The sequence below is a fragment of the Excalfactoria chinensis genome, chromosome 2 (genome assembly GCF_039878825.1).
Source record: "Excalfactoria chinensis isolate bCotChi1 chromosome 2, bCotChi1.hap2, whole genome shotgun sequence".
In the NCBI taxonomy this organism is placed as follows: Eukaryota; Metazoa; Chordata; class Aves; order Galliformes; family Phasianidae; genus Excalfactoria; species Excalfactoria chinensis.
Window position 1 is genome coordinate 136,643,078 of NC_092826.1, and position 17,472 is coordinate 136,660,549.

General features: G+C 39.9%; 1 protein-coding gene across 1 annotated transcript in view; it reads right to left on the reverse strand.

Moving 5' to 3' along the window:
* Positions 1-17,472, reverse strand: part of LOC140249057 (sodium channel protein type 5 subunit alpha-like) — a 199,249-nt gene that overhangs the window by 120,335 nt on the left and 61,442 nt on the right. The window contains exon 8 of the mRNA XM_072330304.1: positions 3,954-4,017. Coding sequence (XP_072186405.1) covers positions 3,954-4,017 — 64 coding nt within the window. The remainder of the gene's footprint in view (positions 1-3,953; positions 4,018-17,472) is intronic.

Genomic DNA, 17,472 nt, shown 5'->3' on the forward strand with positions numbered 1-17,472 from the left:
GCAGGATGGATGCAGCATGCCATATAATGCTCCCTGTAGCTCATCCCTGGGAGATTTGGTCTAGTAATCACAGCAAGAGATGCCTGGTAGAGATGCTGTTGATGTGCTCAAGCTGAATGCCAACCCTGGGGCTGAACATGGGATCAGGAGCGCATTTCCTCAAGCCAGTAGTGTTCTCAAGAGTCTCCCTGGCCATTTTGCCCAGCACTGACCACATGCCATCACCTGGGGCCAAGCACAAAGTGTGCCAGGTGGGTCCTTGAGCATACTCTAAAGCTTTGGTACAACCACAGGTTTTGCCATTGGCTCTATCACTGTGCTCATTTATGGGTATCTGGCACATTTGACCTCACTTTTACATTGGACTACACTTTTAAGATGATGTAGATGCCTCCTAAAGGCCTGGGATGCTTTCTCTGGCCATATGTGGTATCTGTTTCTCCAGGGAGGAAACCTGGTCATCTGTAGCCCTTGCAAATCATAGTCCACTTACTGGTAACAGATTTCAAAAAGGTTAGAGCAGCTTTCATGTTCCGATCCTAGCAGAAATCTTCCAAGTGTTTGATCACTGTACCAGATCTTTACTAGACCTACTCCTCAGGGCTTAGAACAAGGTTTCAAAGATAGATGAGATACTAGTCTGGGAATTAAACTGAAAGGCAGATTTATAGAGGAATTTGTAATCCCTTTGAAAATCAGAGTGGTAGAGCTTTCTCCATTTACTTTAACCAAATCAATTCAAAGAAGCTGAAATTGCAGAGAACTAACTCGAATAAATCCCAGTGCAGCCACATCTAAAAGAACAACTAAATCTAACCCGAAACACATTGAGAAACATAAATAATTCTGCAAGTACCCTACACTCTCTATTTATTGAAAGAGCCTTGCTGCTAGCTCCCAGTGACTGACCAATCTGTGACACATATCTCAGAGCAGAGGATTTTTCCATTAACTCAGTGCTCTGAATGTGCTTGTTGTTAAACACCAAGTACGCATCACTACTGTTGAGACAAAGAACATCCTCGATCACAATCATTTTCTCTCGACTCCAACCATTAGTTCTTGTTTCCATTGACTTCTCTGATTCTCTTAAATATTCAATGTATTCTAGCAGCACATCTTGGGAAAATAAATAAATAAATAAATAAAAATGCAGCTGGATAAACAAAACAAAAAGACCACAATTTTTCCACTTGATTCAATGAAGAAAAATCAATTTTCAGGCTTCCCGGATCAAGTTTCAGAGGCATCACATGGGAAATCCCTCACCCACAGACAGATTGGTCCCTGTCCCAACAAGAAACATGTCCTCACCCCCACACTCCTACCACATCTTTGCAATGTCATTTTTAATGTAGCTCCTCAAAGTTGCTTGAGTGTATGTAAAACAATAAACAAACGCTTTTTCTTCCATCTGCTAGCTAATGTACTGGAGACACGTTTGCTGCTGCTGAGTGACATCCATCTATTCAAATCCCTTCTGAACCAGAATCAATATTAGCTAGATCCATTACCTCCTGCTTTATTGGCAGTTTGGGTGCTTGTTCAGAAAACAGTCCCTCCTAGTAATGTAATAAAGCCCCCACCTTTGAGAAAATTAGGTTGTCTGTGATACAGCATCCACTGATGATCATTTCCCTGCTGATTTTGGCCTGCTGCTACAGCTCAGGTTGCAGTCGCCATCACTAAACACTCTTACATCAGACCATCTGAGTCTCACTGCCAAATAATTTCCAAATTTAGATTTTTATTTATTTATTTATTACTCTTCTATAATAACAGCAAGCAGCCAAACCTCGAAGTGTCATTAACATGCTTTTAAAAATGCACTGAAATGGTTTCTGTCAATTACCGTGAGATTTAATATCCCAGCCACAACACAGATATCCCTCAGTGTAACAACATATCCCTCCTGGAGTGCACACATGATACCACCATACCCAGCATTTTTTCTGGGTCCTCAGCATAACCCAGAGGCTAATAATCTCAAGCTCTTTCAGAGCCAGGGCAGAAGTAAGCTCCAAAAAATGCTATGAACATTCAAACATGGCTTTGCCAACTGTCCTTCCCACATTAATTTCATTGCTAATAGGTGGGAGGACTATGATCTGATGCATCCACTCACTCATTTTCCTTCCCCTGATCTTGTGCTACTGAACGCACTTGCTCTTGGCTTTAACCACTGATGGATAAAGTGAAAGTCCTACTTTGTTAGCCTGTCAGCCTTTAAATGATAGTCTTTTTACCTAATGGGTGGGATGACTTTGCAAGTCCCCTGAGGCAGCAGGATCATGCCTAATCATCCCTATGTCTTTAAATAATAGGAGTGGATGACTGATGGGAAATCTGTGTAAGGTACAGAAGGTGAGACAACATTTACTAGTCCTGAACTGAAAAACATCTGGAGTATTTGTTCCCATTATTAGGCATTTAAAATCAAACCACACCTAGTGGTACTAAATACTTCACTGGAAGAACAACGGATGAAGAAAGCTCATGCATAAAGTGAGAGTGGGTTACTCATTAACCGCACAAATAACAATTGCTTTGATATATTCAAAGAAACAAGCACTAGGACTCTAAGGGTGGCATTTTCCTCTTATTACATAGGAGCAAGAAGTTCTCCCCTGGCAGTTTCAGGCTGCATCTCTTGTGGTCACAGAGTCTCCATGGGAGCTTGCTCCAATCACGATCTTTTTCCTGACACACTGCAGTTTACTGACTCTCTAGAGTAGGTGATTTTGTCAATATACCTTTCTAGAACACAAACCCCAAATCCATACAGCCTATAAATATATAGCTATTCCATAGGTATTGGATCAGTGTTTAACTTCCCACCATTTGGACAATTCCAGAGCTGTAGGCCCTAAGCTATTCCTCACAAACTACCTATAATCTAATCAACCCTTTCAAAACTATTCAAGCTGTCACATCCACAGATCAGGTCAATGGTGAGAATAATGTGTAATATTTCATGATGTGCAAAATGTTGCTGCTGTGCTGAGTATTCCTTGCTCAATGGTACTACCTATTGCTTAGGAAAGGCAGTCCTAAGCCAACCCAACAGAGCAGATACAAGGTCATCTACCTCCTTGGTTCAAATATCAAGTATCTATCATATTTAGATCAAAATCTCATCCATCCCACCATGCTAAGGTCTCTATCCTTTAGATATCCTTTATCCACAACTTGAAACATTCTACAGTCTTTGCATGGCTTATAATCTCTTCTTCCATTCCCTTCAAAAGAACCTTTCACATAAAATAACACATCCAAATTGCTTAGACCCCAAAGATGGGACATAGAAAGAAAAGTCAGCATTCACAGGTGGTAGGGGTATGGACAAAGCCCTTAGTGCAGAATAAATTAGTATCCCATAGGAACTGATCTCCTTGCTGCATATACTGTAAGAACATGAAATACATGCAGACTGTAAACATATCACATACGAGTGTAGACCACACATTAAAACTGAGTATCTTCTCACCTCCAAAGCATTCTATTTTTGAAACTAGCATTTTTGGATTTCTTTATCATCCTCTGCCAAAAAGAATTCATCATCACTCAAGATCCCCCTAGTTTTTCCGTTTCCATTCATTTCTCATTCATTCCCTTTGAAATACGCCCCATTCAGCCAACGTTACTTAATTTTCACATTTTTATTTATCTTTTTTTTAATGGAGGAATTCAAATACATTGAAAAAGAACTGTAATAAGGCCCCTAACAATTTCAGACCTAAATAAGTGACACATACAAACTTCTCCTCCCCGCAGTTCAGAAAATTGTATTACTATGCGCAATATTGTCATTATCCTCTCTCCTATAACTACTGACACAAAGAGCTTGAAATATCACGCTGGTGAAAAGTGGACAGAACTGAAAGAAATGTAACAACAACATTAAAAAAAAAAACAAGCAAACTCAGAAGTGAAGATATTTTTAAATCACTTACCCAGCATCAGTGCTATTGCCACACAGTAACACATCTTCCGTACCATTCTTTATGAAGTAGTTTACTGCAAGAGAATTAAAGAAATGGCTTTTTAACTGGCTACACCCTGGGAATGATAGCACTCACAAATGTTATTCATCAACCAACTTATTCATTCGGGATGGTAAAAGAGATATGAAAGGCATGGTTTTATTTGTTCTGATAATTTCAGGAAATGTAAAAATGAAGATGTTTTTTTAAAGCTTTTTAAACACCCGCTGTTTATATTCCAACCTGACCAGTGCAATACGGTGGAAATAGGGCTGTGAGCTCTGTATGAAGGAAACATCATCCATCTAGCAGTGTCCCTGGCTGCTGTAGTTGAGAACAATGTTATTGAAGTCAGGATAGCAGCACCCAATGAAAGTAATCCATAAGTTTTCCCTTTGGACTCGACACTGATGAGATATTTATTAACTGAAGATTAAGATTAAAAATGCAACCAAGTCAAGATCCAGTAATACAAGCAAAACATCCCATTCCCCTGATCTGGTGAATTCTACTCAGCAGAGAAAATGTGCAGTACAAAGAAAAAGAAAATGGAAAAATGCACGTCATTAAAGATCAAACAAACAAGGAAGTATTCATAAAGACAAATATTTATCAGCACAGTCATCTGTAATGTCAGTGGAGAGAGACAGACACTTCTCAAGGGAGACTCAGAGGAGCACACTAAATTTAAATGCTCTGGATCATTCCCTGGTTGACTATCAATGAGGCTTAAGGAAATCAGCATCCCCAGGCTAACGAGAGCCTTTGTGTACATACTCCGTCTTCTATCTCCAGCCAGGAAAGCAGTCTAAAATTCAGAGAAACAGAACAGGAAGCCAACTCCTCAAAAGGATAACCAGAAATGGGTTTGAACCCAAGTGACAACATGGAAGAAAGGATAAAAGCATTGATATAGAAGCATTATAAATGCAAAACAGAAGACAACAGTTGATGGAGGGTAGATGTAACAGTGTGCTTTGTTTCAGCAGGGAATACGGACCCTCTTTTTACTTAAGTCATGGTGTCAGCCCTACACAGCAAGTGTCTGTGAGTTGAGGAGCTTTGCAGGTGTTAGTCTGGAGAGGTTCTCGATTCTAGGCTAACACCCTGTTGTGAAAAGCTATAAAAATCAAGTGCGACAGCTTATCCAGGCAGGCTATGCAAAGAATGCCACTGAACAGATGTGCTGTGGCTTTCTCAGTAAGCTTCAAGCAGTGGAAAAGCCCTACCCTGCTGCATGCCAAGAAGGAATTACTGTCCATGAGCTTTGAGGTTTGTGAGGGCACGTGATGGTGTTCAGAAGTTACCAGTGCATACACCCTGCTCAGACCACATGCTTTCCTGCTTTGCTGTATGCTTGGCCTTTCTACAGAAATATCTTGATTCTCAGTAACACCACTGAGTTCAGTATGCCCAAACAGCTGTGAAAAACCACCAGAAAAGGGGGAAGGATGTGGAGTCTTACATATTGCTTCACTCTGCACTTCTGCTGCTGGAACAATTCTGCTTTTCTCAGGACAGATGGTATCTGATTTGGGACACACGCAGTTGGTGACACAAACACTTTGTGATTCAGGGGAAACATGACACAACCATAAAATAAGGGATAAACAACAACAGAAGTTCTGCACCTTGCTAATAAATGGTATTGCTACATGGGGTACCCCAAACTTCTCAAGCACGCACAGCTCTCTGGGAATTGCAACATTACATACCACAAACGCTAAGACCAGGAGGACCACAGATCTGTAACTATACTCAGAAAACTGAAACAACGGGTTGGATATTAGGCACAATTTCTTCTCAGAAAGAGCAGTGATGCGCTGATACAGGCTCCCTAGGGAGGTGGTGGAATCACCGCCCCTGGAGGTGTTCAAGAAAAATGGAGATGTGGCAATGAGGAACGTGGTCAGTGGGTATGGAGGGGATGGTTGGGGTCGGACTTTGTGATCTTAGTGACCTCTTCCAACCTTAATGATTCTATGAACACCTCCTGCTCATCTGAACCAGAAGATACAAACGGCATCAGAGCACAGAAATAAGGAGGAAAGTGAGGATGTGTATGCAAAGAAGACATTTAAAATCTCAAGAAGGTACAAAATCCTGTTGTCTGTTGTTGACAAACATTTACACTCCTAAAATCAGCAATGCAGTGAGTGCTAGGCAATGCATGCTGGGGAATTGGTATGCAAACGCTGCTGGGAGGGGGATCTTCGCCACAGGATCTGCAACTGCACAGTAGAGAACTACCTCTGTGTGCCAAACTTCAGCCTGAAGAAGAGCTGAATTACTGATTCCCTACTGATAAATGAAGGGGGGATTAGAGCATTATGCCTGAGGAGACAAATTGCTGTATTATCAAAAATGCACACAACAATCAATTTGTCATTCAAAGCAAGTTGGTTTGGATTTCGACCAAACATGCCAGGCAATCAGAGCTCTTTAAGGAGGAAGCAGCCATTGCTCTTGCTTTTAAGAACAAACCACTTTGGTATCATATTAGCCTACGGCCTAAGCTTTCTATCACTTAACTCTAACATGAACAAAGAATATAAAACTCCTTTTTCATTTGCAGTAGGAGCTTATCTATGAAATGTAGACTGCCCCAACGGATAAACGCTTTATGAGAACAAAACTTTGTCATTGTCTTGAAAGATTCTCATTGACTTTTGTTACACTTTGTCAGCTTTTATACTGAAAAACTTCTACGTGTCAATAGAAACAAAATAGAGAAACAAAGCTGACCATACTGTATATTTTTTTAATGTCTTAAGTAAAATAAAGCCAAAACAAGTCAATTTTTTCACACATGTTTATATGTAAATAATCTAGATTCAATGTGCCTTTTTTTTTCTTTTCTTTTTTGAAAAATCAACTGCATTTTATCTTTTTCCACCTAACTTTACTAAAAATTTGGTGTTAGTTATGGTGTATGTGAAGTCTTTTTGTAACTTTCCTACAGGAATTTTCGGAGTAAAATAACTACCCAACCTACTCGATTATACAAAATAATAAAGTCAGTGATCAGAAAACATTCCCTGTGTATTCGTTTCTGCTTGGCCACACATTATTTATTCCACTGTTGCCAGACAAACATCTATTTTTAAATAATAGAAAACATTTTCTGACAGCGTTTGTAAGTCAGAAATTCAACAGAAACATGTTTTCTAACAACCAGATGCTGTCTTCTCTAAAACATATGTACATTTGTGTCAAGTCTAAGCCTCATAAAAACATACTAAGATGCCACATCCCCATTGCACCTGATGCAGCATTACTCATGCTAGGTTGGTTCCGCTGCCAATAAATAGGTGCAGTATAAACCCTTGCCCTGGTGTCATCTTTCCTGGACTGTGTTTTGGAAGTGCTGAGCTCAATAAATCAAACTTACAAAAGTGAGTGCTCTTGAAGCAGCTTACTACCTTCTGAGAGTTTTGTCTGCATACAAAGGAGAACATGAACTGCTTCAGCCAGAGTGGGCCAAGCATCATGAATCTGGCCCAGGCTCACATCCCTGGCTGTGTACTGGGGGAAGGAAGCTCATCACCTCACTGCAATGAGTGGTTGTGCCAGTTGGAGGAAAGGTAATAGGAGTTTACCTCCATGATATGGATCATCCCCCTTGGCATTGACATAATCTAACATTAATACACTTGTTGCACCAAATAGTAAACACTCATCTAGTCTGTTTTCACTCAGAGGATGGTGACACACTGGAACAGGTTGCCCAAGGAGGCTGTGGATGCTCCATCCCTGCAGGCATTCAAGGCCAGGCTGGATGTGGCTCTTAGCAGCCTGGTCTGGTGGTTGGAGACACTGCACATAGCAGGGGCCTGGGCCTAGATGATCTTTAAGGTGCTTTTCAACTCAGGCCATTCTATGATTGTAAGATTCTATTTCCTAACTGTTTTGAGGAAAGGATCAATAAAAAAATAGATAACAAATAGGTAACAAATAGCACACAGCACAGTTACATTATTATTATGGTTGCACTCTGACTGTGCAGTGGGGAAGGTCTGCTCTTCTCCATCACAAGCAAAGGGACCTAAGAATAAATGCAACCAAAGAAACACTGTGAATCCAGCCCTGCTATGAATCTACTACACTTGTACTTACCTAGAGCAATATAATTTCTCCAGCATCCTGAAAGCTCCTGGTCCTAACTGTACCCATCAATGGTTCCTTAAAGCTTAAACTCACAACAGAATTAGGAAGATTTGTAAATTGATTGTAAATAGTGAGTAGACAAAATTCTGTAGGCTTCCAGTGTCTTCCTTCCAAAGTTCTCAAATATCTATCATCTCCTCTTTTCTACTGTTTTATTCTACGCATTCTCAAAGCTATCAGTATTTCATGTTTCCACATTGCAATTTTCTGTCAACTTCCTCAACAAGATAATAATTAATTCTAATTAAAATTATGCTCCATACCTATATCGCACCACTGAGCAGAAAGCTGCAGGGTAGAAATCTCTCCTCCTTTCAGTCTAAAAGGATGAAAAAAATTTTCCAGCTGAGAAAAAATAAGTTCAGCTTAGAAAACACAGTTCTTAAATCCACATTGAGTTCCTTTTTCAATGGCCCAGCTGAAATGATGTTTTGATTTGTCTTACCACTAAGTCATCAGAAATTGAATATATATATACAGCATGATATTTAAAAGCTGCTCTTTACGCAAGTGTAATTATATATATATATATTATCACACTTGTGTAAAGAGCAATGTTCAAATATCATTAGTCACTGCCCAGAGTAGAGTCCTCTGGCTGACTTTCTAACAAAAACTTTAGAGAGGTGTCTGTTATCTTGGACTATTTATTGCAGCCATACGGGTGCACGCTGGTTGGAGATTTTCCCTCTGTGCTACGGCTGGCATGGAGTACTGACAGCCAACAAATAACCAGATCCAAATTTAAAATGCAGTTCAGAAAGCCCCGTCACCTTACAGTTGTGATGTGTGACACAGAAATGAAATAGATAACACCCCTTCCTCACCCTTTTGCCCACCGGCGCAAACACACTGTACCTCCTGGTAATATATAATAATTAAAATGAATCTTTGCTGCACTTGCTGTGTGCACACTGTGTCACTCACAGTGAAATCTCTAATAAATGAAATTGAGTTTGAAGATGAAAAACATGCCTCTCACAAAAGCGATGGAACAGGCTGTATTAAGGGTATTATTAGGGAAGAATGCTTGGGAATAAATGGCACTGCCAGTTAGTTCTTCCCTGCTAAAAGGGGTTGCAAATAATTATAATAATGAAGTACTCTCCTGTTGCTCACCCCCGACAGGGGATCTGGTTCTCTTCCTCTCTTCCTTGGCATTTGCTGTTGTCAGTGCCTCTATTGGGTTTTTGAATCATGGAATTAGTTGGAAGGGACCCTAATGATCATCCTTTTGCAACCTCCTGCCACTTTCATAGAATCACAGAATGGCCTGGGTTGAAAAGGATCTCAAAATTCACCCAGTTTCAACCCCCCTGCTACGTGCAGGGTCACCAACCACCAGACCAGGCTGCCCAGAGCCACATCCAACCTGGCCTGGAATGCCTGCAGGGATGAGGCATCCACAGCCTCCTTGGGCAACCTGTTCCAGTGTGTCACCACCCCTCCCAGTGAAGAATTTCCTCTAAAGAAACAGGAGAGGTTAATTGTGAGGACATTATTGGAACAGAGTCTAACAGATACTCCACCAAGGTTGCCACAGCTTGGCATGGGGACCACATCAACCCCTTGAGCATTTTGAGCCAAGTGATGCAGGAGACAACATGAAGCAATAAACACAGGGTGCTGGCTTTCCATAATCTTCAGATCCCCTCCTTTCGTGCCCATATCTGGTCAGTCACGCAGACCCGTATGCTTGGAGCTGAAGGCTGTGTAGTGTATAACTAAAAGCATATTTAGTGCCACTTGTTTAGACAAGTGCTTCACATGAATAGGCAGCAAAATGCTGAAGTGCGGGCTCTGAAAGTTTTGTAGAGGGCTGTTTTGTTGTGTTTTACAGATATAGATATATGTGTGTGTATTTTGCACAAAGGAGTTCAAATCAAAAGCTGCTACAAGGGCTGAATGCATTTGTGATTACAGACAGATGCCAAAAAAACACACACACACATATATTAAGGGCTTGGAGAATCAGCCCTATGAGGAGAGACTAAGGAAGCTGGGGCTGTTTAGTCTGAGGAAGAGGAGGCTGAGGGGAGACCTTATTGCTGTCTTCCAGTACCTGAAAGGTTCTTACAGTGAGAGTGGGGCAGGTCTATTCTCACTACTGACTTGTGACAGGACGAGGGGAAATGGCCTCAAGTTGCGCCAGGGCAAGTTTAGGTTGGATATTAGAAAGAACTTCTTTACAGAAAGGGTGGTTAGGTACTGGAATGGGCTCCCCAAGGAGGTGGTTGAATCGCCATCCCTGGATGTGTTTAAGAGCCGCTTGGATGTGGTACTCAGGGATATGATTTAGCAGAGGTTTGTTGTTGTGGTATTTTTGTGGTTGTTTTTTAAGAGATAGGCTACTGGTTAGGCTGCGGTTGGACTTGATGATCTTCAAGGTCTTTTCCAACCTGAGTAATTCTATGATTCTATGATTCTATATATATACACAGAAGAAAACACTCCTGGTTGCATTGTGATAAAGAAATCAGATGAATTGGATCAAAAACTGACTGGGAATCAAAAGTTGGAGATGAAAAATCAGTGTTTCTCTGAAGGCTAAGAGGGCTATGCCTGCACTGCTTTAGTACAAGTACAAATGAAAGAGAGGGTGAGCAGGGAGGTGAGAAAATCTACTGACAGCACATTATTTTCCAGGTAAGTCAAGTCCAAGGCCAGGACTGAATGAGGAACACTACAGAGGCCAACACCACTAAGAAAATAGGTGGAGAAAGGCAAAGGCAGATACTGTGTCCTCAGAATGTGAAGTAAAGCAGAGGAGAAAATCTCACCCACCCATTACCCTGTTAAATTTTAAGCTCCCTACATCAGTTCAGGTTAGAGATTTGTGCTTCTGTGGAATAATAAACTGTGAAGAAAGAAAAATGTTACACTGAGATGCAGAAAGGATGCAGCGCCATATTGGAACAAAGTTGCCAATGTATAAACCAGCGGCTTGTGTCATCCATAAGACAGAGCACCACAGCATTGCTTTCAACAGAGAAACTGCTGAATTGGGGATGGGGGACAGGGAGAGGTAAGGAGGTACTGGGAAGTGGGTAATGAGAATGACTGGGAAAATTTGATCTAAAAAAATTGAGATGTTTCATCTGAAGAAAGAGGTGACAAACAGTCAAAAATAGCATTCTAGAAAATGAGAACTTTGTGTGCTCCTAGACACAGGATTTGATATTTTTTTTTGCCCTAAAAATATTGGAGGGAGAGCAAAACCAAAGACAAAGGAAATATCTTTTTAACTGCACTTGTCATTTCAACTGCTGAAGTTTCCGCTGCAGGCTGTCCCTTTAGCCACAACATTCAAAGAGAGACTTGTTACATATGTAGATAAGGATCTCCAGAGCTATAATAGTTAATGTTCACAAAAATTCATTAAAAAAATTGTCTGTACTTTGGGCTGCAGCAATTTATTCTGGAACACGTGGAGGCCATTCTGAGCCACAGACAGATGTTGCCTAAGGTAAAACCGAGTGAACCTGACAACTCCCATGTTCCATCCCCACCTCAGTTGGGTGAATTCTGCACTGATGGAAAGTATCAGGAGAAAATATTCCTTAATGTTTAAAGCCGGGACAATAAGGGAAAGCAGTGGTGCGAGCTGCTCTGCGCTCGTGGGCTGCTCAGTGTTAAAAGTCAGAGCTACCTCCCACCAAGGCTTGCTATTGCTGAGCCCACAACAAGCAGAAGTCCACGGAGTGGTTCCAAGGGGCACAGAAATGGTCCTTTCAAGTGCTCCTTTAAACAGCACTGTGTGAGTCAAGTGGTATGTACTTTGGTAGCTTATGAGCAATTTGAGGGTGCAGGAAAATTCTCAGACTGCTGGGTTTCATCTTTTGCGGCAGGTCCTTCCTCTAGCAAATCTCTCTATGAGCAATAATAACGCATCAACAAGAGCAAAAGAAATGTATCTGGAGGGCACATCCTTCTGTTCTACAAACTGTTCCAAAGCTCTTTCACCACAAGGTTAAAAAATAATGTTGTATTGTTAGGAAGAGGCTGTACTTGATACACCAGCACAGCACCTGTGTGTCTCTGAACCTTGTACTGCTATTGGCTCCTTCTTTTTCTATGTAGCTTAAAACATGGAAGTGCACAGGTACAATACTCATGTTAATAACACATCACTGCATTAATGTTTCAGCATTTACTAAGCAATTTATCAGAAGATCCACAGCACCTGAACAAAGCCACAACATTTACTGCTAACGGTGGAGTAATGCGAGTAGATTCCATCCTGACAAGCGCCGTATGAAAGCTGAGAGAGGTTCTTTGTCTTAATCATTGATTCGCACACAATCATACATAATAAAACACCTCTTCCAGTCTCAACCTGATTTATTGCATCCCTCTTTTCTCCCACCTCCGTAATTACTCATCCAACACTCACTGTCTTCTATTACCACCTCGGACAACACCTAAAACACTTCAGTGCTCCCCAAACCCGATGCATCTATTATGTGACTTGGACATCATTATTTTTTATATTCCTCTCATGCAGTTTCAGAATATCTCTTCATACAGCTCAATTTCAGTGATTCTTAAAGTGAAAATGAAGTAACTCTCCAGACAGAGCTAACAATTGGGCACAAGAGCTAGAGAAAATATATGTGTAGACACACATCTACATACACACACCTATATTTTTACATACTCACATATGTATGCCTAGACATACTTACTTTATTGGCCTTATTTTATTGGCCCATTTTATCTAGGACATCAAAGAGGAGGATGTGGAAAGACTTTTGAAGTATTTTATACTGACTGCTGGGATGGAATTGCCCTGATTTAGCAGCTCTGAGCAGTCAGGCTGGCTCTGATTGCATTCACACCTCATGCAAGAGCCACAAGCCTGAGACCCCTTCTTCAGCCAAGAAGACCATAATTCTGATGCATAGCACATCACTGTTCAGCACGTTGCTCTGTAAACAGAGGCTATCTATGAAGAGTTCCCACACTCCTCAACCTTAGGCATCTAATATGGCTGGTTTACTTGGACCACCTCCCTAGAATGTCTATTATGGGTTAGAGATAGGAAATGAAACAGGCTCCTCCAAAGGCCCCCTCAGAAACTTTCTTCTCCAGATCATCCTTATTTCTTGGTTAGCTGTATTTGGGATCTGCAAATACTAGGACATAAACTTAATGTATACAAACATCTTCCTAAATAAAGAACTCAAAGTAACTATGATGATTTTAGGTGACAATATCAATATAGACATTGAGTTAAACTGTCTATAGGTATTTCTTTTTCTCAGACCTCCAGCATGACTTCAGAAAAAGAGAAAAAGTACTGCCATGAAATGAGTGCCAGAAAGGACTCTGTAATAAGAAATAGCAACCTTGAAAAGTCTATTTTTAAGCTATAAAAGTGGCAGGTAACTCCCCCTGCCAACAGGTTAATAAATTTTTAACAACACTATTATTGTTATTGTTGTCCACAGCGTGGACAATAGTGTTTTATTTTACTTTATAAGACACCAATTTAGAGAGAAAACATATATAGCACATTCAGAACCTCTCAATTAAGGTATTTAGTTTAAAGGAAAAGAAAATGCGGAGTTGTGAGACTAGTGCTTTAAGAATGTTTTAATAATATTTTTACTACTTTTTTTAACAGTTTTTTTCTTCAGTATTTCATTTGTGGTCAATTTTCAGTCTGAACCCTGTTCTACAAAAGCACACGCGATTTAAACTCAGATTCCTACTCACTATTTACTGATGAGTCAATAATCCATTTTAGTAATGGAACACATAAATTACATTAAAAATTCTATAATCATTAGCCAGGAGACTCAACTACTTTCAGTCCTTTGGTACATCTTTTACTCTCTCTAAGCCAGTGACATGTCTGAGTTCATATACCTTTCAGTCCACTCTGACTCATGCATTCATAGAGCTTCACTTCATGAAATACGCCTTTAATTTTAACACCACAACCTAAGGCTTTTAAGCATGCTATTTCCAGCTAATTTCCTAGAAATCTTTACAAGTATTGGAACTAACCTTGTAGTTCTGCAGTCACCTGGCATTTCTAAACCATTAGTCCTCCTAAAGATAACTGGCAGCTTAATAATTTTGATATCGATATACTGATCAGATGATTTTCACATTGCCATGGATGTAAACTATCCTATTTTGTACTTTATTTCCCTTTATTTTATTTTCATAAATGCTGCATCAACTAAACTTCAGATTATTAGGTTTTTTATTAGTATCTCCAAATAATCCTCTTAGGGCCTCAGTAGTCCTTTAGCAAATCTAGAACTGCAGATATGAAAAATAAAATCACTTATTAGTAGCCAGTATTTTCCCAGATGAATTAGTTATATATGTATTTTTAATTCTGAGCAGACTGTAGCATTGGCATTTGACATCAAGATATTCTTAGCCTAAATCTATCTACTAGATAGATATCTATCTAGTAAAAGGAATGGGAAAGTCCTCCTCTTCATCATGAAATATGCCCACTGAAAGGCAATTTTTTGACCTGCATCTTCGCTGTGAGTAGACAGTAAGGAGATAAGCAGTTGTCTCACCCTGCCATGACTGCCATACATAAACTGAGAAACCATCAGCATGTGATCAGGCAAAGTTTCTCTCATAGAATTAAGCTTTCAGTGACAATGATAAATATAAAAGACAAGTCCTCTTTTTGATAGAGAAAACAAAAATATTCAATGTCATTTTTGTATTCCAGAATTTAGTCGTTGGGGAACCTGAATGAAATAAATCTCCCATTGAATCTCCAGGCACAAGGCTTTTGTCTCTTGCTTTCCTAAGGTGCCTGGCATTTCCTTCACTTGCAGTAGCCATTGAAATCTGCCATTTCAGAGGTGTTATTATAAACCGCTGATCGTGCTTAGGTTTTTCCTTCCTGGTGGATTGTTGTTTTTATTGTTATTACTATTATTCCTTCTCCAGAATGAATGACTCAGCTGCACTGGTTTTGAATTCTCCAAGGAGCTTCTGTAATTGTCTATGTTCTCTTTGAATGAACTTTGCTATCTCAGTTTGACCAATTCTCTTCTCTAGTTCATCCTCAGAATAAACAGTGACACCACTCAGTATCTTAATATATTCAGCTTTTTATTTAATTTGGTCTGCCTACACTTTAATTTAACTGTATATATTGCTTAATTCCCTGAAGTACTTGAAATTTGGACTGTTATTAAATTGTGGCCAGTACTACTCTGTTAAACAGTCACTTCATTTCACCATAATGCTTATGCAAAATGGAATATAAAACGCTATTCCATCTAGTTACAAAATGAGCCAGTCCTTCCATTTCTGAATTGCTTCAGCGTAATAGTCAACATTTAATGAAAATCCTACTTAATATTGTTCTTCCTAGTCTAATTGCTGAGCCACTTTCTTCAGCTTTTCAAAAAATACTTCATTATTCTTATTTTGAGGTCAGTACATTTTCTTGATAGATCTACTTTTCTTCTAGTTCTTCAGTGGCCTTTTGTACTGACTCTTTGTTTCAACTATTCAAACAATTCTTGTCCATCTGTTGTAATTGACAGCCATTTGCCATAATGCACTACATATTTATTTTCCAATATTATGAAAACATGAAAACATCAATTGTCAGTGTTATCGCTTACTATTAATACTGCATGGTCAAACCTTAATTCGCTTTAATCAACCATCTTATCAAGTTGATAATCCTTGTAATAGGGAAATCCACTTTAGTGATAACACTCATAGCTTCATGGCCATATTAACCATAGCTGGATTTACTCAATGAGCATCCCTCAACTTCCCTACATCAGCACTATGCAAATAAACTTATCTAAGGCATGTTGGAGCAGCTGCAGAATCCCTCCCATTTAAAGCAGTGCTGCAGCAGGCCTTGAGAGTAACTCTACATTTTTATTAGAGACAACTAGTGTTGCATTTACCTTTCTTCTACTCTCAGAGAACTGGATTATCTTCACAGCTCCATTACATAGAATCTTAATAAAATATCCCAAGTTGGAAAGGACCCATAAGGTTCATCAAGTTGAACTTCTGGCTCTATGTAGGACCACTCAAAAATCAGACCAAATATCTGAGAGTGCAGGAGTTGGAAAGTGCCTTAATACACCAAAGCTGCAGAGGTATCCTTAGTAGCTCCAAAAGCTGGAAGATGGAGAGCACTGCTGGGAAGAGATGTCAGCAAGCCAGCAGAGCTCTAGAGTGGTTTAGCCATTTAGTATTTTCCCCTTTCAGCTGGCAAGAGGCTCTGGTTTATGGACACTGAGGGGACACATAACCTTACAGTCAGGATCAGACCTGAAGATGGCCCTCATTCAGCCAGAGTTTTGTGAATGCCCTTCCTTAATGCTCAGTCAACCACATTATGACTTGGACTTGTCCACATTGGACTTGATGATCTTCAAGGTCTTTTCCAACCTGAGTAATTCTATGATTCTATGATTCTATGATTATGCATTAACAATACAAATATCAAGGTTTTTATTCTTTGAATTACAGCTTTTAAACACCACTTCTTGCAAGACTGCTCAGACTCCAGGGAAAGGAACAGAGCAGAAAGCTCAGAAATCCCTAGCATGGAGTGATGGAACTGCTACTGGCTCAGGTCCTGTACCTGAGTGAAGAGACATAACCTGGGTGAAGAGCCATACAACACTGAGAAGCAAGGCTGAGTTGGTGACAACCTTGTTCTAGTCCAACAGAGCTCTGGATCAACCCAAACAACTGCCCTGAGCCTGACTCAGGGGTATACAGTGCAGACAGCCCAGGTAGTGAAATGAGGACTGTTGGGTCCCCACCATCAGAGCAGTGTAAACATAGAGTATTACTCTGTGTTATTTCCCACCAATCAAATTTTCAGTTAATGAGTATACTATGGTGTTGATTCTTCCCCAGATAAATAAAATACCAAAAGTCACTGATCACCAGCTCCCAGAAAGGCACACTGGTCTGGTTGCTTCCTTCTTTTGAGAGTATCATTTAATGTTATCAGATATGAGCCAATGTCCACTGCAGTCACTGGGAATTGTCTTGTGTTTATGAGGGTTTTATAGCAACCTCAGCTAATTGCTGGGTTCCCTGTTCACATTCTGATGTTTATTTACATGAAAAGCATTTCTGTTTCTTTCTTTTTGTTTGTTTGTTTGTTTGTTTTAATTTATGTTAATAAATGAGTTCAGTGAACTTATTTCATTGTAACTCAAAGTCTAGCAGACTGTAGAGTATTAAAAATTGCTTTGAACTAGAAAATAAGTCTTTTGATAATAAACATCACAGCACCAGATACTGTAGGATGGTCCAATCAAGATAATGAGTTAAGACCCTAATAGCATGA